Source organism: Antechinus flavipes, chromosome 2 (assembly GCF_016432865.1).
Source record: "Antechinus flavipes isolate AdamAnt ecotype Samford, QLD, Australia chromosome 2, AdamAnt_v2, whole genome shotgun sequence".
Taxonomy (NCBI): domain Eukaryota; kingdom Metazoa; phylum Chordata; class Mammalia; order Dasyuromorphia; family Dasyuridae; genus Antechinus; species Antechinus flavipes.
Genome location: NC_067399.1, coordinates 259,001,361 through 259,024,645, shown reverse-complemented (window position 1 = coordinate 259,024,645; position 23,285 = coordinate 259,001,361). Strand labels below are relative to the sequence as shown.

General features: G+C 40.6%; 1 protein-coding gene and 1 long non-coding RNA gene across 3 annotated transcripts; one reads left to right on the top strand and one right to left on the bottom strand.

The window, feature by feature from the left end:
* Positions 1–340: 340 nt before the first annotated feature.
* Positions 341–22,895, bottom strand: SLC34A3 (solute carrier family 34 member 3). Of its 2 annotated transcripts, XM_051976896.1 has the most exons (14): positions 22,455–22,895; positions 21,164–21,275; positions 20,950–21,064; positions 20,614–20,727; positions 19,987–20,115; positions 19,137–19,280; positions 18,849–18,960; positions 18,497–18,692; positions 15,227–15,313; positions 14,668–14,785; positions 14,408–14,575; positions 13,728–13,844; positions 1,993–2,117; positions 341–1,094 (listed from the first exon to the last, which is right to left on the bottom strand). In XM_051976896.1, the coding sequence occupies exons 3-14, from the start codon at positions 21,026–21,028 to the stop codon at positions 621–623; spliced, it is 1,863 nt and encodes a 620-aa protein (XP_051832856.1). In that variant the 5' UTR covers positions 21,029–21,064; positions 21,164–21,275; positions 22,455–22,895; the 3' UTR covers positions 341–620. The 2 variants fall into 2 exon arrangements, with proteins under 2 accessions (XP_051832856.1, XP_051832855.1); XM_051976895.1 differs by having other exon boundaries at positions 21,164–22,895.
* Positions 859–14,451, top strand: LOC127549088 (uncharacterized). The gene is made up of 3 exons (XR_007950517.1): positions 859–956; positions 11,492–11,539; positions 14,364–14,451. It is a non-coding gene; the product is annotated as an uncharacterized LOC127549088 (long non-coding RNA).
* Positions 22,896–23,285: the final 390 nt, after the last annotated feature.

The following is a 23,285-nucleotide window of genomic DNA, read 5'->3' as shown; positions in this document are numbered from 1 at the left end:
TATTCAGATTCCCATCCCTGGATCCCTTGGACCAAAAAATTTCTGAGGATGGGCCTGTGTCTCTGGCTGCTGACTCCCCTCTGGGTAGTTCGGGGAACAGGATCACCCATCAGCCACATATGACATACAGCCAGTCTCAGAAGTATTGCAGATTTGTTTCTTCTCCACCTCACATCAGTCTGGCAAAGTCCCTAGTTAACCAGCAAGGGGCAGCATCAGCCAGGTTTGTCCCTTTCTCACTCAGCTCCTGGCAGCCTAGAGGTGTGATTCTCACCTCAGGCAGCCTCCCAACCCAGAAGCCAGTAGGCTCAGGAAAGCAGAAGCCTGGGGAGGGGCAAAGGAGGGTATGATATAGAGCTCCATTTATTCTGTAAGAATAAAAGGGAATTTGAGGATAGGTTTGCTGTAGATGGGAGCATGTGGGGTGTAAATATGACACGGCAGTGTCCTAGAAGCCTTCCCTGGATCTACCCAGGGCTCACCTCTCCAGTCTTTTGTATGAATCTGTGCACAATTGTTGCCCTCCCTGAGAGGACCCACACCCGTGAGCCTGACACTTCTCCATGTCCTTTCACCCTTCTCTCAGGCCCGGTGACCAGGGATAATAAGAAGCTGGATTTTCACAGCCTGTGGGTGTCCAGGACAACAGGATTCTCGTAGCAGTAGGCTTCCTTGACTGTGGTGTCCGCAGGTGGGTCATGGGCCTGGGGACAGCACTTGCAGCAGCTTGTGATGACTTGGTCCCAGGGCTGAAGCGAGTGGAGCCAAATTGGGAGAAAGTCCCAGGACCGGAGGCAGCGGGGGAGCCAGGCGGGGCAACGCCGCTGCATCACATTGATAAGGATGACCAAGGCTAGGAGCCCGAGCAGGGGCCCTCCCACAGCGGCTAGCACAACAGTTCCTGCCATGGATAGCCCGAAGACCGCCAGGGGTATCAGGAAGAAGCTGAAGAGCAGGTAGACACCGGCCACCCAGCGGTAATGGGCAGTCACATTCCCAAACTTCTTGGCCAGAGGGATGGGCAGGCGGAGGGCAGGCACTAGGTACCATAGCAAAATGCCAGCTATGTTAAAGAACAGGTGGATGAGGGAGACCTAGGGAGAAATCTTTGTTAGAATATAGAGTGGAAAGAGTCCTCTCAACAGGATCCCCAGATCATTCCCCACAAATAGTATTACTCAGCCAGGACTGATTTCTGGGCAAGAGAGCATTCACATAATATCACAAAGGCCCCAGGACTCCAGGCCGCAAAAGGGCATTTTATAGAACAGATCAGAGTACAGAGACTTCTTGGGTAAGGGGGCCCCTGGGGACTGGGTTACACAGAGGCCCTACCTATTCTTAATCTATCCCAGCTAAGAGGTTATCAAGGGCATTCCTCATGGACCCCTGCCCTGCCCAGGATTTTTTCTGATGATTATGAGACAGGGTGTTCTGATCATTTCTTAATCAATTCATGATAAACTAGGACAAATCAGGCTTGATAAGAGGTTGGTGAGCTTGGAATCAACTCTGGATAAGGGTGACTCAGTGACAGTTCGGGCAAAGTCTGGGACCTCGTTCTCATTCCTGCCCCTCGGTCTGCTGGCACGTGCAATAGAAAAATTTAGTGGCAAAAGAGAGGGAGAAACCTAAGTGGTAATTGGATTAAGTGTTTTTCTTATGAAGCCAGAGAAGAGGGAGAAATGGAAGATACTAAAAGGAGAAGAAATGAGCATTAGTTGGGATAGAATTTAGGACATACATGGAGGGTTTCTTGGATTAAATTGCATACAATGGAGAAAGCTTATGTCAAATATGGAATAGGGCATTCCTTAATACTGTCCTGTTTACTGTGAGATTGGTATTTTCTCCATTCCACACTCTGCCCCTAAGCAGAGAGTGTAAACCAAAGGAAAAGGTTTTTTTTTAGGGAAGGGCTTTGGGAGAATCTACAAACCTAGGCTCAGTCACATTAAAACACCTGCAGAATCCAAAAAAATTTAATAATACCTGGACAGCACTGAGCAGCTGGTCAGCAGGGCTGGCTAGTGCAGCTAGCAAGGCGGTGGTCGTTGTACCGATGTTGGAACCCAGGAGGAGGGGGTACGCCCGCTCCATGCTGATCACTCCAACTCCTGCAGGAGAATGTGGGAGTCACCTGGACTAAGAATTGCCACTTCTGGTAAAGCACGCAAACACCTGGGCTGTGGCTCCCATATACACACTTGGAGGACAAGGGCCTTTACTTCTGGCTTCGGAGTCTCCTCCTTCCTTCTCTACTTCCATTACCAGCAGGCACCCGGCAGGAAAAGGCCACCCCTGACACCAAACCTCCTCTCCTGACATTTTCTTCTCTCAAGACAAGTCTCTGAGCAAGGGGGCTCCTCATGATGTCACATCTCCTGGCCCAACACCTATCCCTCCCTTCTTTTTTCACAGTATACAGGAAAGTGCAGTTGTCTTCCTGAGGGAATTGTATTTAGAGGCCACACTAAATCATCCAAAAACCCAATATTTTTATACTCCATAACCACTGAGGGCCAGGGACTGAATTTTTTTTTTTAATTAGTTGCCACATGGAAAAGAGTTCCCAGATCAACCCTGTTTCACTAAACCCTCTGAGATAAGTAACAATCCTTCGGCCCTCTAGAGCTCTCACAGGTCCAGGCTCCAAGGGCCTCCAGAGTTATTAAAGAGATTTGAGGAATATGACCTACAGGTGGAAACCCAAGAGAAAAAAAAAAGAAGGTAGTTGATAGTATTAGCCATGAAAGTAAGAAAAAGATAAGCTGAATAAATCTGAGCAACCAACGTTCAGCAAATTGACAAGAGAGGATTAACAGATGAGGAAAATGGGTGAAACAAGTTTTTTCAAGTCACAAGGGGAGATGTGGTTTAGCTGTGTGTTTGTTGTTGAGTCTTCAAGGAAAGGAAGTTTAATAGGGTTGTTAAGTTATTAAAATGAGATAACAGGCAATAAAAGTTTTAATCAAGTGAGATATAAATATCCACATGTAGTCTATTTTCTTTCTTTTTTTCCCCTGAGGCAATTGGAGTTACCACATGTAATCCAAGCAAACAAACAAAAAAAAAGACTGAAAATTTTAATCAGAATGAAGAGTAGGTGAAAATATATAATGACTTGAATCAATTGAATAGTGTTTGTATTTCTGCCCCAGCTGAATCCCAAAAGTAGGCCGTTTTCCCTCCTGAGAGAAGAAGCTATCTCCCTCTCTTCAGGCTGTTATGGACAATGAAATATTTCTAAAGAAAACAGAAATGTTTTCAGTGGGGAAAAATTGAGGGTGTGTGTGAAGGCTCAGAGATGGAAGAAGGAAGATTCAACTTCTGTTTGTATGTTAGAGTAGAGGAATGTTTCACAAAGGAGAAAGAGAAAGGACAGCTGTATGCTTAAAGCTTAAAAATAGATTTGAAGTTTTTCCAGAAGAGGAAGGAGCTGGATGCTCTGGGGAGGAAGCAGCTGCATGTCCTCTCAAGGATGATATCATAGAATCCCAGAAACCATCAGGTGAGAGATCTCCCACGAAAGTCAGAGGGAAAAAAGAAGTGTGGCTGTATTTGATGATTATCCACTCAGAGGTCCTGAGGCCACAGTTTGTGGACCCAACGGCAGCAACAAACAGATATGTTGTTTTCCCAGGGCATATATCCAAAGTCTAATAGAGAAACTCCTGAGACTTAACAAAACAGATGACTATTTTCCGCTTATGGTGATTCATACAGGGACAAATGAAACAGCCAAAAGAAATCTAAAAAGTATTACCAACCACTATGAAATCTTGAGCAAGAAACTAAAGCCCAGAGAGATATACATTGCATTTTCTTTCTTATTGTCATTGAAGGTAAGAGAAAAGTTAAGAAAAGTTAATTTGGGAAGTGAGTAACTGGCCAGGAAGGTGGAATTTGAGAATGGGACTTAAGATTTCTGGACCACTGATTAAAATATTGGGAAGACAGATTCCCAGGCAGTGATGGAGCACACCTAACCAAGACTGATAAGAAAAAAATTTACTGGGTAACTTGCAAATCTAATCAAAAGGTCTTTAAGTCAAAAAAAGATGGCAGAGAGAAAGGGCTATCTATGTAAATACTCCAAGCGAGATATCATAGAGAGAAACTATAATAAAGAAAAAAATGGCAGTTGCCCAGATGCCATAAAACTCAAAATCCAAGAAAGGAGCTGATAATTAAAATAATTAAACCAAATTGAAACTAGATGCCTATAGGCATCTAGTGCCTATACACAAAGGCCTAAAGTTTAGATGGGAAAAAAGAAACTAGAAGTCTTAATGTAAAGATGCAAATTTGACTTTGTAGATATTGCTAAGAATAGGTATGATGAAACCAGGGTGTGGACTAAGGTACTAGAAAGGTACTATTTATCCAAAAAGAATGAGGATAAATAAAAGGTGGGATGGATGGGGAGTATTGAATACCAAAATGGTATGTGAAGAAATCCAGATTCCAGAGGAAGGAAGCATGATAAAGAGTATTTGGGTGATTTCCCTTTAATAGCAGGAAAACCAGAAGTAATTTGGTCATTGCAGTATATACTACAGGCCACCTGGCCTGTAACCTGGTGGTTACCTGGAAATGAAGAATAAATAGATAATGAGTTTGGGAAACAGATTAAAAATTTGGCACAAATGTAGAATATAGTAGTGACAGGGAACTTAAATGATCCAGACGACTTCTACTGGATCTCTCTCTCCTGATGAATCCAGAGAAGCTAATAACTTCTTAACTTGCTTTAGAGATAATTTCATCCTTCAAAATGTGGAGGAAAACAAAAACAGAAAAACTCAAAAAACAAAATTTGGAAGAATCAATGAGGGGAAATTTTATTCTGGGTCCAATTCTTACTAACAGGAAGGAAGGAACTGGTTGTTGGGGTGGGAACAATAGGGAGATGAAGAAAATGATTACTCTCTCAGAGTATTTGATAGAGGAGAGGAAATGTGGGTATAGTTTAATGTACTCTCTAGATTTGGGAAAAGCTGAAGAAAACTACACTGAGAAATAAAAGCGCATCAAAGAATGGATGGGAGGATGATAAACTAACAAGAGAGCAGAGTTGCTCAATTCTAATTTCTTTGCCAAGGCAAATAACCTTTGCACTGGAAATGATAGACCAAAATAGCTAACAGAGTTAATATCCAAGATAAGTAAGGAGATTTAATATCTAGTATACCTAGTTGTCCTTGATACATTTAAGTTATCTAGTCCAGATGAATAACATCTTTAGATACAGAAAGAACTGACAAGTGTGATTGCTGAACCAAGGTCAATAATACTTGAAAAATCATGGAAAACAGAAGAAAAACTATAGGATTGGAGAAAGGCAAGTGGTTTTCTGATTTTCAAAAAAAAGAAGGAAATGATCTTCAAACTATAGCCAAATGAGATTGACATTGTGTCTGGGGAAAATTCTGTAGGAAGTCATTAAACAGATAATGAACTAATATTAAGAGAGGGACAACTGAATACAGTAACTGTATACAGAGAATAGTTTATTCAATAACAGGCTATGTCAGACTGATCTAATTTCCATTTATATTACCAACTGGATAGATGAGAAAAATCCTGTAGCTGGAGTTTACTTGGATTTTATTAAAATTTTGAATAAAATACCTCACTCCTACTCTTCTTATGAGTGAGGTGGAGAGGTGTGACCTAGACAATAATAAAATTAGGTGACTCAGAACAAATTAGAGAACCAATTAAATGAGTAGTTGTTTGTGGTCAACATCAATGTAGCAGCCCAGGAATCTGTATTTGGTCCTGTGTTATTTAATATTTTTTTAAAATCAATGATTTGAATAGCAAAGATATGTTTAATAACTATACTTGACATAAAATGGGTGGCATAGCTAAAACAATAAATAAAGAGTGTCAGGATCCAATAAGCTCTTTATAGGCTAGAGTATTGGGCTAGTCTAATTAGATGAAATTCAATAAGGTTAAATGGAAAATCTTACATTTTAGTATTTAAAAAAATAAATTTCATAAGTAAGCTCCAAAGACTAAATTCTTAGAGCACAAAATATATCTCTGTTTGACTTACTAGGAGTAAGCTTACTTTTACAAGTGTAACAAAGGCATCCATTCTTGTTCCAAAGTATGCACAGATATATAGAGCAGCTAGATGGGGCCATGGGTAGAGTGATGATCCTAAAATCAGGAGGACCTACTACTTAATTGTCTTGCACAGGTATCCGCTTAGATGTTTGCTGTTTGCTTAGTGTGTGATGACAAACAAAAAGTCTTTCAGTTGGATACTGAGCCAGAATTGAATATATCTATAAAAGTCTGGATATTAATTGATAAACTCTTTTTCAAATGTCAAAAAAGCAAAAAAAAAAAAAATACCTGCTATAAGCTTCAAGGTTGGGAGAGAGGTAGCAGCTCTATTAGTAGCTGTGGCGGCTTGCTTCCTGCTGATATCTGCCTTCTTTCCTCATCTTGCTATGAATACAAGGTACCACCTCTCTTTCTGGTAGGCTCACTCTGGGGATCTGACCAACTAGAACAAATGTGATTTGGCAAAGTAGCTCAAAGCCTATATACTATAAGTAAAAGGTGAGGAAAGTATTAAGTTAGATGGAAGTTTGCTTAAAAGATATTTGGTGTTTAGAAGATTTGCACATATTAATCTATATTGGATTACTCGCTGTCTAAGGGAGGGAGGAGGGGGAGAGGAAGGAAGAAAAATTTGGAACACAAGATTTTACAAAAGTAAATATTTAAAACTATCTTTGCATGTATTTTAAAAAGTAAAAGATATTTGAGAATTTAATGAAAAAAAAAAGAGAGAATTTAATGGACTTCAAGCTCAAAATGTAGGTCAGTAATATAATGTCAGACAAAAAAAATGTAATTTTGTGCTGCATTAAGTAGTTGGCAAAGAAGAAAGAAGAAGAAGAAGAAGAAATTGGTAGTCTCTGCTCTGATCAGAAGTAGCACTGTATTACGTTTTATTTGCCACAGTTTAAGTATATTGATAAATCATAATGTCCACAGAAAGAAAACTAGTACAAAACAACTTCAGTAAACCAGGGTTTAGGTCATATCATTTGAGCATTGTTGGAAGGAACTGGAAATGTTTAGCTTGGAGAAAGAAGAAATGGGAGAGGACATGATAGCTGTCTTCAAATATTTGAAGGGCTGTCATGTGGAAAGGGGATTATTGGATTTGCTCTGTTTGGCCCAGAGGGCAGAACCACATGTAGTAGGTGGATGTTACAAAGAAGCAAATTTAGACCTGAAAAGTTAAAAAAAAAAAAAAAAAAAAAAAAAAGCTTCCAAACAGCAGCTGCTTTGAGAGGTAGAAGGCTCTCTTTCTTTAGTTGTGCATAACCACAGCAGTCCATTCCAACCCTCAAATTCTGCAATCACAAGATTCAGACTACTCTGTGTGTGCATCACTGCATACTGTCTCGGGATGAGACAAAGGAAGTGTGAGCTCAGAAGGGTTCTGAGGACCCCATCACACTATTTCCTAACCAAATTCTGGACCAAATCTCCTCTCTGCCACTTTTCTTCATCATAAGATCCTTGTTGGTGGGAATATCAGTCATTTACTCAACTTATTGCTATAGTTAAGAATTACTGCCCCAGAATCTTAGACTTGGAAGAGATCTCAGAGGCCATTTAATTCAACTTATATGTAAACAAAATTTTTTCTATAACATACCTCAAAAGAAGTACCTCTACTTAAAGACTTTCATTAAGGGGGAAACTATTATTTCCTACAATAACCCATTTCATTTTTTAAAAAATTTGCAGGCAATCAGGATTAAGTGACTTGTCAGGGTCACACATTTGTTTGAGGTTGTATTTGAACTCAGGTTCTCCTGACTCCAGGGCCATTGTTCTATCCACCACCTAAACGTCCCAAGCCTATTCCATTTTTTACTAATTATAACTATTGGTAACTATTTTCCCTTACATCAGGCCTAATTTTTCCTCTACAGAGTCCTAGTTTTGAACTCTGGGGCCTGCACTCAAGCAGAACAAGTCTAATAATCCCTTTTCCACATGACAGCTCAAATACCTGAAGATAGCTATTGTGCCCACCTCCACCCCCAAGTCTTATTTTCTCCAGGGTAAGCACTCCCAGTTCTTTTTTTTTTTTTTTTTTTTAATGAAGCATCTGTGATTTAACTTGCAAAGCTAGCATTTGCAGACCAAATCAGGTCACCTGGCTCTTCAAATGTCAGAGACCCCAAGTGATTTATGGAGGTGAGTTTTATAACAGAAAAGAGAATTTTTAAAATGACAGAAACTTGTTTTGAACATAATTCAATTGGACCAGGAAGGTCACCTGATTTATGGGCTTCCCCCATGCTTTTTTAATCCTACTCCAAAAGTCCTTGTCTTACAAGGGGTACCTTCTGTAAACAACTCATTTTATAGATGGGAAAACTGAGGCAAATAGGAGTAAGTGACTTGTTCTGAGTTACACAGCCAGTAAGTAGCCAAGTAGCCAAGACTAGGTTTGAACTCTGGAATATGAGAGCTTTCCTGATTCTAAGCTCAAGCTTTATCCCCTGTATCACCTAGCTATCTGAATATTTTACATTTACCTCTCTTGAATTTTATCTTTTTAGATTTGATTCAGTGTTCTTGTCTGTCAGGATTTTTTGGACCCTGACGTTTTCATTCAATGTGTTAGCCATTCTTCTCAACTTGAAGAACCCTCTGTAAATGTGATTGAACAGGCCATCCATTTCTTTATCCAAATAATTGGGAAAATGTTTAAAAAAAAAAAAAAGCAAAGGTACAACTTTCTGGTCATGAAACCAAAAGGATAGCAAAACTGAACATTTTCTTCAGTCTCCACTCATTCTCAAAAAAAAAAAAAAAAGTAATTATGCATCAGGTATACAGAAGTTACAACTAGACCCACATGACAAAAAAGAGAAAACCTTGACATGATAAAAAAAAATCCCTATGTATGAGCATTGGAAATGTTCACCTTTAAAGCCAAACCTCTGCCCTTCCAGCAAGGGCAGACAAACTGACCTGATCCACAGGCTTGGATCTGCAGCCTATTTCAGAATCCCCTTTTACTGCAGACTTCTGGTACATCTCATCCTCCTGCCCAACTCCAACCACCTCAAATCCCATTCTCTCCCAATACAGGAGGAGGAGGTAAGGGAAAGAGGGAAAGAGCACTACTTTCTAAGTGCTTCCTCTGTACCTGCTGAAAATGGAAGGTGTTGATTCAGCTTGGCCAACAAAGAGATGGGCCAAGTAAGGAACTCAGGACCATAAGGCTCTCTAAGGCAGAGACCAAGCCAGTGAAATCTAAGTTCACCCTATGTGAAAGGATACCAAGACTGTTTTGTAATTCAGCCCCAGAAATGTAACCTCCAGGAAAGGGAGAAGAATAAGAACATAGATGGCAGGGAAATATAAAAAGAAAGGCTAAAATAACAAAGATTTTAAGAAGAAAACCTAATAGAAAGGAATCTAAAACTAGAAGGAAATATGAAGACTTAAACCCTCAAAGACATTACAGACTTCTCTAAATATTGTAAGACAAATGATAGTTAACTAATAAAAGTTAGCTTTTATATAGTTTTTTAAGGTTTGTAAAGTACTTTAAAATTATTGCTTCATTTTATCCTGACAATTCTAGGAGGCAAGAGCAAATTATCTCAATTTCAGAGATGAGAAAACTGAGGCAGATAGCAAATTAGTGACCTTCCCAGGATCCTACAGATAGATAGTAAGAATTTGAGACAAATTTGGAACTCAGGTCTTCTGACTCTAAGCTCAGTGCTCTATCTATTGCACAATATAGCTGCTTCTGTGGAACCAAAACAAGAAACTCCAGAATTTTTCAAAAAGAGAAATAAAATCTATTAGAGAAGAAATTAGGCATTAATATATGCTAGAAGTTTTAGCTTTCAATGCAAACAATAAAATACTCAATTTCACAACAGAAAAGTTCTTCAAGGAAGCAAAAAAGATCTAACAAATTTGGGATGAAGGAATACTGAAATGGAGAAAAATCTGGCAAAAGAGAAGAGAAGACAACCACATTAAAAGAATACATGATCTCTACACAAAGCCAAAGTTATTGACCTTGAAGACAGAATACGCAGAAACAACTAAAGGATCATAGGTCTCCCAAAAGAATATGACAAATAAAAAAGACTGAACATTATCATAAAGGAAATAATGCAAAAAAAATTATCCAAAAGAAAATACAGAAAACAAAGCACCAATTAAAAGACAAATTGTCTCCAGAAAACCAAACTAACCAAATCCTATATTGGTCAAATGGAACAATTCTAATGACAAATAAATTCTATAATGACCAAGATAAAGACCTTCAAATATAAAGGACAGGAAGTTCAAATAATTCGAAGTTATTGTATATCCTCTAGAAATACTTGGAAGAAATAGTTTAGCAGAGAAGTGTCAAACTTTCAGCCTGTAGGCCAACAAAACTCCAAAGCCCAGTCCAACCAAATTAAAATAATTGGAAAATGTTTAACAAAATAAATAAAAATACTATACATAATAATAATGTTATTTGTGGTTTTCTAAGTCAATATGTAATTTTAAGGGATCTGTTTTTATTTTAAGTCTGACACCATTGGAAACATTCAAAAAGCAAAGGATCCAAAATTGCAACCCCAAATGATATACTCTGAAAATACAAAGCTAATCATCAGAGAAAAAAGAGAGAACATTCTACAGCAAATTCTAGGCACTGAGGACCCTCCACTAGATATCTTCCCCACATTGATGGAATCTCTTTGGATCTAGTCATTCAACCAATTCTGGATCCAATAGACTGTACTTTTTATCTCCAGGATTCTTAACCTGAAGCCTATGAACTGAAAAAAAATTTTTTTAAATAATTGTACTGAAGTCAGGAGGACCTGAGTTCAAATGTGACCTTAGACACTTAATACTTCCTATCTGTGTGACTCTAGGCAAATCACTTAACCCCAATTGTCTCAGGAAAGAAAATAAACATAAAAAAAAATTGTAGATAAGATTAATTACTTACTTCCATAATCTTAAATATTTTATTTTATGCATTTCAAAACATTATTGTAGGAAAGAATCTATAGGTTTTACCAGACTGCCAAAAGGGTCTATGATATAAAAAAAGTTAAGAATCCCAATTGTGAATCTCAATCTTTTCCACAAAAAAATATTATGAGACACTTTTTCAAATACTTTGCTAAAACTGAGGTAATTCTCCTAATTCTGCCATAAAGGAAATTAGTTTATAGCTTGGCAAAACCTGTTCATGATAAAACCATGCTTTCTGTGATCGTTGCTTCCTTTTCTAGGTTTTTCCCTTTTAAAATGTATTCTATAATTTTGCCTGGAATTTAAGTCATGCCAATTGCCAATAGTTTGTAGAATCCCTCCTCTTTCCTTTCTTTGAAAATCAGGATGACCCTTGGCCTTCCCTACTTCAATGATAGCTTTCACTCTCTCCATATCTTATTCTTTCCAGATTATTACTCATCAAAACCAAGTGACTGAAACACATCAAGGGCAGTAGGTAAGCTTGCTATCTCCCTACTTATCAGGGGCATCACCTACTCATCATTTTTCCTGTCCAAAGATCATTATTTTTCTTGGAAGAGAATACAGAAACAAAATAATTAAGTAGCTCTGTTTTCTCTATCATTGATTTCACCCCATTCACCCAAGCAAGAAATCTATCTCTTATTTGATTTTTTCCCACTATAGCAAAATATACACATACACAGCCCAAACCTTTTCATAACTTTCCTCACTCATGAAGCTAGTCTTACAAGATAATACCATATTTTTGGAGTGCTCACTTTACATTGTGCTATCTAGAACTCTTGCTTTATCACTTTATTCTATACATGTTCCTCTTACATTGCCTCCAACTTGGGCCCTTTCTAAATCATTGTTTCCCTGGTCACCCTTTCCAATATTAGGTTGTCTTTTTTCAAATTTCCCACCAATAAGAGAGTAATCTTTGCACCTGAGTGTGATGGTGCAGGCCTGTAGTCCCTATTAGTGAGGAATGTGATTCTTTTGATTGCTTGAGTATAAGAGGTCTAAAATTACAATAGGACTAAAGTCCATACTAATGGGATTAATTAAGCCTGGTACCAATTTAATGAGATCTCAGGAACAGAAAGACATTAGGCTGAGAGTGGGAAAGGGGCTCAATGGGAAAAACTGAGCATGTTAAACTTCTGGACTGATAGTGTTAGGAATCAGATTTACAAGTATTCCTAGACAGACAAAAGAGGGAATTTTAATCTTAAAAGAAAAAAAAAAACTTATTACATCTCACTGATCTCACTATTTCTTCTGGACGTCATTATTTCTTTCACATCATCACTCAGCTACATTTTCTCCTTTTAATGTTTTGATTCTTATTTATATCACTTTGCCCAGAACCTGGTCACAGTCACCCATCAATCAATCTCTGGGTCATTCACCTTACTTTCTCAAGGACTTCAGTACCTGGATCAGTCTTTCTTTCTACTCCAATGTCTGTCCTCATAACTAGAGATTTCAATATAAATCCTAATGTCGCTTTAAATATCCTGGCATCCCAGATCATTAATTCTCTCAGTTTCCATTCTACCTTATCTTCATTCTACCTTAATCACCTACAGGGAGGAACAAATTTTAGCCATTCAATTCAATAACAAGAATCATTTATTCAATACCCCTTATTGTGCTTTTTCCATGATCTTGAAATCTTGAGATTCCTCTCTGATCATGATCTCCCATCTTTTTCTACCTACCTTTGCCTCCTTCTGCATCCATTCTTCACTCTCACTACATCCTTCAGTTTCTTTATCGCTCATTGTCTGTTAAATCAAAACTCCTGGATTGCTTTCTCTTTCCTTTCTTCATTGACTTGGACCCATTCTTTTTTTGTTTGTTTTTTTTGCTGAGGTAATTGGGGTTAAATGACTTGTCCAAGGTCACACAGCCAAGAAGTGTTAAGTGTCTGAGGCAGGATTTGAACTCAGGTCCTCCTGACTCCAGGGCTGGTGCTCTATTCACTGTGCTATCTAGCTGTCCCAGACTTGGACCCATTCTTAATGCTCTTGTTCTATTGACATTTATACCTTGCCAAATCCCATACCTGGGTTTATCTTTCTCTTCCTATTCATAATGTACTGGAGAAAATCACAAAGAGAAATCACAGAAGGTCACAAAAAGTACTGAGTTGACTAGAAATATATATTACCCAATCACATCTGAGTTTTCACTACAATATGACAACCTTTTTATTCTTCATTTATTAATTCTCTGTTACCCCCTCCATGGTTATTGAAAACCACATTTTCTTTCCTCAAGTTCCTTATATCACCTTCCTTCCTCACCCCTTTAGCAAAGGATTTGAACCCTTATTTCCCTTCAAGGTTCAACTCAGTTCCCAGATAAAACCTATGCTGATGACTTCCCTGCCTTTTCACCTACTCACTTCTATTTGTTAGTGCTCCACCAAATTTCTTGAATTTTTAAATCTGTAACAGTGTTGTAATTCCTTAATAGAAAGTAAGCTCTTGAGGGCAGAAGCTGACTTTTTTGTCTTCCTACCCTTAGCATCTAGTACAGTGTCTTATAAATAATAGGCATTTAGTAAGTGTATAATGAGCTAAACTAAATTGAATTGAGCCAGCATCTCACATGTCTCTCCCAGTCCATCCCAAATGCCATCACTGTCACAGTGAGACATCTTCTCTTACCTATCAGGGGAATGATAGCAGCAGTGAATACGCTGCTACTCTGGACCACGAAGGTCATAACAGCACCAACCACAATGGCCAAGTAGCCGCTGAGCCATCCAAAGGGGAAAGGGAATTCTGCAGGGATCAAGAGGAAGAATATACCATAGTGATTATAAAAAAATTAAAAGAATTTGCAATTTATATAGCACTTTACAGTTTATAAAGCTCTTTCCTAAAAGTAGTCCTGTAAGATAATTAGTGTAACTAGTATTTTCCTCATTTTGTAAACGATGCTAAATGAGCCTCAGAGAATACCCACTTTTATAAAATTAGTAACAAAAATTCCTGATATTAGTAGCAATAATGATATTAATAATTTCTGACATTGTTCCTTGGGTTTATGATGTTTTTTACATTATTATTTTTGGTTCTCACCAAAATCCTTCAATACAGATAGTTTAATTATTATCATCATCATTTTACAGATGAGTCTCAGAGAAGTCAAGTAACTTTCCCAACTTCACAGAATAGATTTGGTGGCAGAGAGCTTCCACATCTCCTGACTCAGAAAGTCCTATATTCTTGCCAATATATCACGCTTCCTAAACTTCCTCCAAACCTCATCTTTCCCCCTTGTGTTCTCCTCCTGGACAGTACCTGCCCAACTGCCCTCCCCTCCAATCCCAGTTCCCCCTCACCAGCATTGATGACCTTTCGAATGACCTGGGCAATCTGACCCTGAAGGACGGAATTGAGGAGGCGAACGATGAGGACCAGGCCACTGCAGAGGACAAGTAGAGAGCCAGCCAGGAGGATGAAGCCAATGGCCAGGTCAGTGAGGGACGATCCCACAAAAATGTGGTGACCTAAAGAGATGGTCACAAGGATTGGGCTGGGGATGAAGGAACAGGCCAGCAGGGAGGTGTCGAGGAGAAGTTTAGAGAGGAACATCTCTTACAGCGTTCCACGTAGACCGTGCTTGTGATGTTCTTCTCTAGGCAAAGCTGGACTCCACAAGGGAAGCAGGACTGCATGATGCATTCACTCATGTTCTTCACTGGTATGGTCTCCACATTCTGGGTTAGAGTCAGGGGTCACAAAAGGGCTTAGAAATCATAGGCTTGGATTAGGAATGTCAGGGGGCAATACTGGGAGAGTAAGGGTACATAAGGTGGCATCTCAGGAGAGTTCTGGAGTCAGAGGGTCAAGTTAGCAAGAGCTATATTAGGAGGGGTCCAGGGTCAGAGCCAGGATGAACTGTGGCAATCTGGTTAAATTTTTTCCCCTCAAAATGGCATTTTTAAATTGAAAGAAAAATGAAATTTTCAATTAGAGATGAATGAAAAAGAAGATGCAATTTTTTTCTCATTCAAGTTTATGGACCACCTGAAATCTAGGGGTTCACGAACCTCAAGGTAAGGACCTTGGTTTAGAGGAACCTTGAGGGAAGTGGATTCTCTTTGATCTATGATATATGGGAGATAGGGGTCTGTTTGTGACCTGGGATGTATCCTTACCACCTCGTCCCTGGTGACACACCATCGCTTGATGATGCTGTTGGTCACATTTCCTGTGGCACTTTCTGAGATAACTTTAGGGTCCAACTGTGGAAGACCAGGCCAGAACAGTGAATAAGGGAAAGCTCAGTTATAGGCTAGCATCAGCCTTAATCCTATCTCTGGCATCAACCACCTCCTGGGTAACTTCCCCTTCCCATCTTTTCTCTTCCTTCCCCCCTTCCCTTTATTCACACACACACACACACACACACACACACACACACACACACACACGGGTCCCCCATGATTACCCAGACTTGCCCCCTGCTAGCCACTGGAAACCTTGAGAAAGATAACTAGCATAGTTGGCCAAGTATTGTCCACTTTATTTAAAGAGTTCAAAGGAAAGGAAGAAGGGGAAAGCTTTCATGGCTATAACCATAATTGTGTTCTGCAATAGGAAAGCAAATATGAAAAATGATAGCTCCTGCTCCCAAGGAACTTACAATACAATACATATAAATATGAGATTAGTGAGAATGTGGTAAGTTCAAGAAAGAGATTCAGACAAAGTAGTCTAAGTAAATTTGAGTTAGAAAAGACCACTTTCATCAAGGGAATGAGTGAAGACTTCATGGAGAAGGTACATTTAAGATGAATATTCAAAGAAATAAGGGATTTTGACAGATGAAGTTGAGAAACCAGATCATGTCAGAGAGAGCTGGAAAAGGTGGGGAACCTTATTAAATTCACAGAGACAGAAAACTCTAGGAAAAGATTAGGGAATATATTTAATGGTCTCATTTGTTGGAATGTAGAATATATGAATATATAAAATGTAAGACTGATCAGGAAGGCTCACTAATCAACTAGAGGAGCTCTGTTTCAAATTTTTAATTGTCTGTGCTCCAGTTTCTTCATCTGTCAAAATGACTTGGAGAAGTAAATTCTCTTTCTTTACAGTATCTTTACCAAGAAGACCCCAAAATGGGGTCATGAAGAGTCGATATAACAGAAATAACTGAACAAGAAGAATAACAATATCCTCTCTCCATAGAGGTAAGGCACCTTAAAAGAAAAAAAAAGACAATACCTGATTCAGTCTTAGTGATTTTGGGTTAGCCTCCAAAATAAATTGGGTTGGTTTGGAGCCAGTCCTACATGCCTTCTAAGGGATGGGTTTCAGTGTCTGGGACAGCCTCAAGATTATGCCATAAACTTAGAGCTGGAAGGAACCTTGGAAATCAGTAAGTCCAATGGCTTCATTTTACAGATAAAGAAACTGAGCTTTAGAGAAATTAATTAAGTTCTCCATGGTCACATGGCTAGTAAATGTCAGAAATGAACCCAAGGCTTCTTGACTCAAATTTAGCATCCCATGCACCCTCTTGTATACACTCTCTTGAGCATATACTCTCTTGAGCAGAAATAACCTTTGGGTTGGTCTATAAAAGTGAACTCGATGACCTGGCAGCATTTGGATGAGAGCCATGTCTACCTACTGACTTGTGCTGAGGACAAAAGATGGAGAGGACATAGAAAGCCACATCTCTCAATGGAGATGGTTGATGAAAGCCTACTAATTAGCATGAAGCAGGAGACATCCCTTAAGATGAACTGATGTAACACAATTTTGGACAAGCATCATGCTAGTAGTCTACCTACAAATAAGAATCAAACAAACCTTTTTTGTTCTTGTTGAGTCATTTCAATTGTGCATTACTCTTCATGATCCCATTTGGGATTTTCTTCATAAAGATACTGGAATAGTTTGTCATTTTCTTCTCCAGCTCATTTTACAGATGAGGAAACTGATACAAACAGGGATAAGTGACTTGCTTAGAGTCACACAGCTCAGTAAGTATCTGAGACCAGATTTGAACTCAGAAAGATCCTGATTTCAAGCCTAGTGTTCTATCCCCTGTGCCACCTAGTTGCTCCAAATAAACCTAGGAAGGAACTACATTTAGAGACTTCCCCAAATAAATTCAGGATGGTGATATCAGCCAAAGGACACTATGACCCTTTTAGGGATTCCTCTAAGCCTGAATCTGGTTGTGTAAGCCAAGAGCTTATGGTCTTCTAGACTACTGGTTACAGAAATAAAATTAGAAAGATAAGAGTGCAACCATTTTGTGAAGGGATTTAAATGCCAAAGCTAAGAAGATTGTATTTGATCCTGTAGGCAACAGGAAAAGTCATAGAGGAGAAATAAGGTCATTTGTGATACATTAAGGAGATTCTTTAGTCAGCTGTGTGAAGAAGGAAGCAAACAATTTGGAAGCTGAGAGTGACCACTTGGAAGGCTATGACAGTAACGCAAGACAGGGGTAATGGTGCAGTAAAAAAGAGTTAGTGGAAGTAAAGAGAAGGGAAGGAAATGGATGGAAAAGATATTGTGCTCTATTCCAAGTCAATGGGACTTGGGAATATATTGGTTGTGAGAAGTAGAAGAGAGGGAAGAATTAAAGTCAACTCTGAGATGTAAAATCTGGCTGGCTAGGAGCATGGAAGTACCCTCAACAGGAGCAGAGAGACACTAGGGGAAGGAATGGGTTTGAGAAGATGATGAGTTCAGTTTGGGACATGTTTACTTTGAGGATCTGGTAGTACTTCTAGGCAGCTGAAGTCATAGGTCTGGAGCTCAGGGAAGAAATCAGAGCTAGATGAACAAATCAGCTCAAGAAACACTTCTTACAGGTTTACTTACAAGGTACTGTGCTGGATAATAAAGATATAGACATGAAGCATGACATGCTTTCACTTTCACAAATGTTATAATGCTGATTATATAGATTTGATAGTCATGTGCACAGTTGAAAATTGGAGCCATGGAAAGAGATTAAATCATTAAGGAATAAAATATAGAAAGAAGAGGAAAAAGGTCAAGAACAGAATGTTCTTTGGGGGCTCCCCACAGTTAGCAGACAGGAGAACAAAGATGAATCAATAGCGACTCAGAAGTTGACTTCAGATGAAGAAGATAACCAATGCAGAGCTATGTCATTGAAGCCGAAATTAATGCAAGAACTTCTCTAGTTCTTCTGTGATCCAGACAATGACTTAATAAATCCTAATTCCAAATCTCTCTCTCTTTGAAAAGCAAGATACTTTACCAATGTTGATTTTAGGCCCATTGAGCTAAGTTACTTTTATTAAAACTTTCTTAGGATGTCATAGAAAAATGAAACAGAAGCTATTCAATTAATAAATGAATTAAGCCTCAAAGAGAAACCCAATAACCCTAAGATTCTGATCCCTCTCTCCCTCCATTCTCCTGGAAGGTACCTGCACAATGAGATGGGTGAGGGGCTGGGTTAGCACCTTCAGGATGTCGGGTGCCCGTTGCCCAGGGCTGAGCGTAAAGGCTCCCACCACCAGGCCACTGAGTTTCTCCAGAGCTCTGGCTGCAACTTCCAGGGGCAACAGCACCAGAACTGTCATCCAATTAAAAATGCCATGGACAGCAGAGCCACCAAAGGCTCTGCAATACCAAGTTCACACGATACGATGTAAAAATATTCTCCACCATAGACCTCCCTCCCAGGCCCTGGGAAGACCCAAGGACCCTCCCCAGTGTCTCCCTCCTTAACCCCTGGACTTCCCACCTTCCCCCTCTCCAGCCTTTCCCCCTAATCACCTCCGGAATTCATCTCTGGCACCCGATTGGGCCATGGAGACTAAGGTGCTGGTGATAGATGTGCCCACATTGACTCCCATGATGATCGGAACCGAAGCTTTAACAGTCAGCACTGAAGAGAAAATCCAGCTCAACTTCTAGAATTCTCAGCCCTGAGATTGGGGTAGATATGGGGAGGACCTTTTCCTCCCCACCCCTACCCCCATCAGTCCTCCCACAAAATCCATTTTTCTGTGAAACTGGAGGCCTAGTCGCCCGAGAGCAGAGCAGAAAATCACAGTCACTCACAGTTTGAGGCCACCATGCTGACCACGATGGAGGAAGAGGTACTGGAACTCTGCACCAGGACAGTGACCAAGACGCCGATGACCAGTCCAGCCACAGGGTTGGACAGAACTACGTTGTCCTTGAAGATGTCCCCAGTTACTTTGCCTAAGATAAAAGGCAGGAGGGATGAAGGGAAGAAGAAAAGCATCTGAGAGAGATAAAGAAGCAATCCCTGAGATGATACTAGTGGAACCTGGGAATACTTGTATGAGCTGTCAGAGTGAATTGAGAATAAGCACATTTTACACAATAGCAACTCTAAAAGCAAACAACTTTTCCCCCTTTTTTCCCCTTTCTTTCTTTTTCTTTTTCTTTTCTTTTCTTTTCTTTTCTTTTCTTTTCTTTTCTTTTCTTTTCTTTTCTTTCTTTTTTTTTTTTTGTGTATGTGAGGCAATTGGGGTTAGGTGACTTGCTCAGGGTCACATAGCTAGGAAGTGTTAAGTGACTGAGACTAGATTTAAACTCAAGTCTTCCTAACCTCAGGACTGGTACAAAAGTGTTTGAAAGACTTCTGAAAATAATCTGATGCACCCAGTGATCAGCCATGATTGCAGAAAACCCACAATGAAGCATGCTACCCACCACTTTACAGACTGAGGATGCAGAACTAGATATATTCTATTACATGTGGCTAGTATAATAATTTGTATTATTTGACTATCCATCTTTACAAGAGTTTCTTTTTCCTTTGCTTTTCAATGGTGAGATGGGGGCAGGAAGGAAGAGGGGAAATTTATTTGTAAATGGAAAAAAAAAATTGTTTAAGTTAGTGATTCCTAAACCTCCCCTGGTCATGCCCAACATCACTCACTGCTCAGTAGCTGGAAGGCAGAGCTGAGAATATCCAGGGAACAAATGAAGAGGTAGAGGAGGCCAAGAAGGGCAAAACCCTTCAGGACACCAATGACCACATGGCGTAGCCGATCTTTCCAGTTCAGCTCTGAGGGAACAAAGTAGACATTGTTCTTTTGCCCAGGGCTTCCATGCTTACCCTTATTTGATAAACTTAATTCCTACATCCCAAATCCATCCCCCTCATCCTAACATTCCCTTTCCATATACCAGTCCCTGCATCTCTGTGCCATATTCCTCTTTCCAATTTTAATCCTTTATTTCTATTTTCATTCCTTGTTTTGACCTCACAACCCTAAACCCTGTCTCGTGTTTCCCCTACTCACCTGAATCCCTACATGCCTATTCCATACCCCAATTCTACAACTTTAATCACTCTCCCCATACCCTCAGTTTCTCTATTTATTAAATGGGGATGGAATCATAAGGGCTCTTTGAGAACCAAAACTCAAAGAATTTATTTGCAGTTCTTTTCCTTGACTATAAGATGTTTCCTCCAACAGCAGATGCTTTTTTGCCTCCTTTTAAATTCTTGTCTCTGACTGGCTCTGATCTTCTCTACCTCAGAGACAAGAATAGGATTCACCTTTCCATGATGGGCCAGATGCTTTCAGCTGTGGGAGGGCCCAAGGGTCCGCTACCCCTTCTTCCTCCAATTCTGGGGTCCATTCAGGGACCTGAGTTCTGAATTCTTCCATCCCTGTGGAGGGTCTGCGTCAGGGCCAGGATGAATGGCTGAGCTGGACCCCAGGATAAGGGCCAGCTTTCTAGGATGGGGCAAGGAAGCCACCAAACAGGGCAGAAGCTGAGATAGAGTCAGGGTGTGTTACAGGACTCAGGAGTTGGGGGATGAGGAACAGAGAAGTAAAGAACAGAGAATCAAAGAGAGAGGGGAGGGTGTGGAAGAAGGCTTTTCTGGTACCTGCATCTCCAGTTCTCTGTCCCTCAAGGCCGATAGCGACTGTGGTCGGGGCCTTGTGGCCAGGCTGAGAGTGAGACATGGGCAGGGGTCAGTGTAGGGCCAGGTCTCAGGCTGGCTGTGGGGAATGAAAAGAATGACAGACGGTTGGAAAGGTTCCTTCTTTCCCTGGCAGGGAATGTAAAGGAACCAGAAATCCTGAGTCTCTGCTCCTCACCTCCACAGAAGATAACTTCTTTGGCTTCAGGTCTGTGTTTTTCTCCCACCTGTCTGTTACAAATATATCCTTCCAAGCCAGAATCTGCACCCACAGTAGAAGTGATGATGCTCTATTACAAGAGGCAAATTCAGAGGCTTCAGGTAACCCATGGTCTCATCTGTCCCTCTGTCCTCCTAAGGTCTGGGCCCATCCAGAAGTCCCTTTATTTAAACTGTTCCTGCCAATTCTTCCAGGATGTACACAATCAGATCAAGCTATCTTCGGGTTGGGACAAGGGTTAGGGTGGAGAAGAGGGCAAGGAGGGCAAAGTGGGAAGGTAACATCAGAATCTGGCCCTGAGTGGAGAACTCAGTGACCCTTCCTATCTCGTGTCATTAAAGACACTGTAGATGGTTTTGGATTAGACTTTGGCATTTGAAATGACTAGAGTGACAATTTACTATTACAATTCCTGGATCGTATGCTCAATAAGAGATATAGGTTAGAACTAGAGAATGATACGGGGAAGACACCAAGAGCCTAGAGATCAGCGCTCCTACTCATTTGTTGGAAAGCCAAGGTCCTAATTTCTCCACACTTAGTGCCCCGCAAAAGCCATACTGTTCATCTTTAATCTTAACCTTGGCTTTCCCATAGCCTGATTTTTAGCTTTTATTTGGAAGCAACTGCTTCCCTCCATACCTCCAGAAGATTCTTAAGATCAGAGATATGGAGTTGGAAGGGACCTCAGAAGCCTCCCAGCCCAATTCTCTCATTTACAGATAAAAGGGACTTGTCCAAAATCACACAAGTCGTAAGTATTAGAAGTGGGATTCAATCGCAGGTCTTCCAACCTCACATCCAGTGTTCTTTTACAGTGGACCAGGTTGCCTCCACATGTTTCCACCTCCCCTGGATATTTAAGCCCATCACAACCCAGGTCCTCCTCCCATTTCCTCCTCACAATTCACCCACAAGCACAGACATCATGTCATGTCGTGTCACAGTCAGCAGCTCCCTCTTGCCTGATTCTGAGATTTTACAAGGCAAGAGGGGGGTATACCCCCTCTGTCACTCTCCTCGTTTTCAGGTGATATGAGAAGAGATGGAGGTGCATGTGTCCTGCTCTCCTCTCCTTTTTGGCCACTTTTCTTCTCCCTTGTAGTTCTTTCCTGCCATTAACTACTAGGGTAGCTAGGGATGAAAGGATAAACCCTGGTATCCCGTGAGAGAATGCCATCCCACCCTCTCTAATACATCCACCTGCTGCCCCAGCCAAGCCCCAAGTCCTACTCCCTAAGGCTCCTACCTGAGCAGCCTCTTGGCCCCAAGGCACCCTCTGAGAAGTGATTAGGAGGCTGTATAAGAGCCTGGTAGTGCCTTGAACCCACGGGAGCAGCTTCAGGTCAAAGATCCAGCTTTGCTCACACATGACCCACTATAAGCACCACCCCATTAATGTTTACCCGGGAGCTAATCTGCCCCCCACTCCCTGGTGAGGACACCACATTTCTGACGTGGTCCTCCAGGCCAGACACCCCTAAGGGACCAAGCTGTCTACCCCCGAGCCCTTCCAGCAAGAAGATCACACTTTCTTGGTTTCAGTGCCTCCTCTTACCTGGAAACTGGACCATCCCTGACAGGTCATCTGTTTGATGACACTGATCCCTTTCCCCATCCTGGAGAAGCCAGGGGACAGATACATTTAACCATGACCACAACTGCACTCAGGGACACATGACCCATACAAAGCCTGACTTCTACCTGTCCTTATGCCACTGGCAAGGCGGAAGGCAAAGGAACCTGGGTTTGATATTCTACGTCCCCAGGTTCCAGCTCTTCTTTTGGTTTTGGCTTTCTCTACATAACTCCAGAACATCTAGAAGAAACGTGGATTTAAGAAAACCAACTCTGAGGTGCCTGAATCCTGAGCTGGCAAATGCCTTACATGGCTTATCTGCTATAGAGCTCTCTGATAAAGAGATGCTTAGCCTTGAACCGTTTACGTGCTCTTCCTTCCTGCTATCTCCCTGTCCATTGTTCACCTTCCCAAGGGCATCATCCACTTTTCTAAAAGGAAAATGAGAGCAGAGTGGGCAAACCAGGGTTAGCTTCTGTTTCTAGAGTCCATGCTGGGGCA

Bases quoted from the DNA above. Each gene is read 5' to 3' on its own strand.
- SLC34A3 (XM_051976895.1), bottom strand. From the start codon at position 21,028: ATGTCTCACTCTCAGCCTGGCCACAAGGCCCCGACCACAGTCGCTATC. The intron at 20,728-20,949 runs GTACCAGAAAAG...GACCCTCCACAG, and splicing joins ACAGAGAACTGGAGATGCAG to GGATGGAAGAATTCAGAACT. The intron at 14,786-15,226 runs GTAAGGATACAT...ACTCTAACCCAG, and splicing joins GTGTCACCAGGGACGAGGTG to AATGTGGAGACCATACCAGT.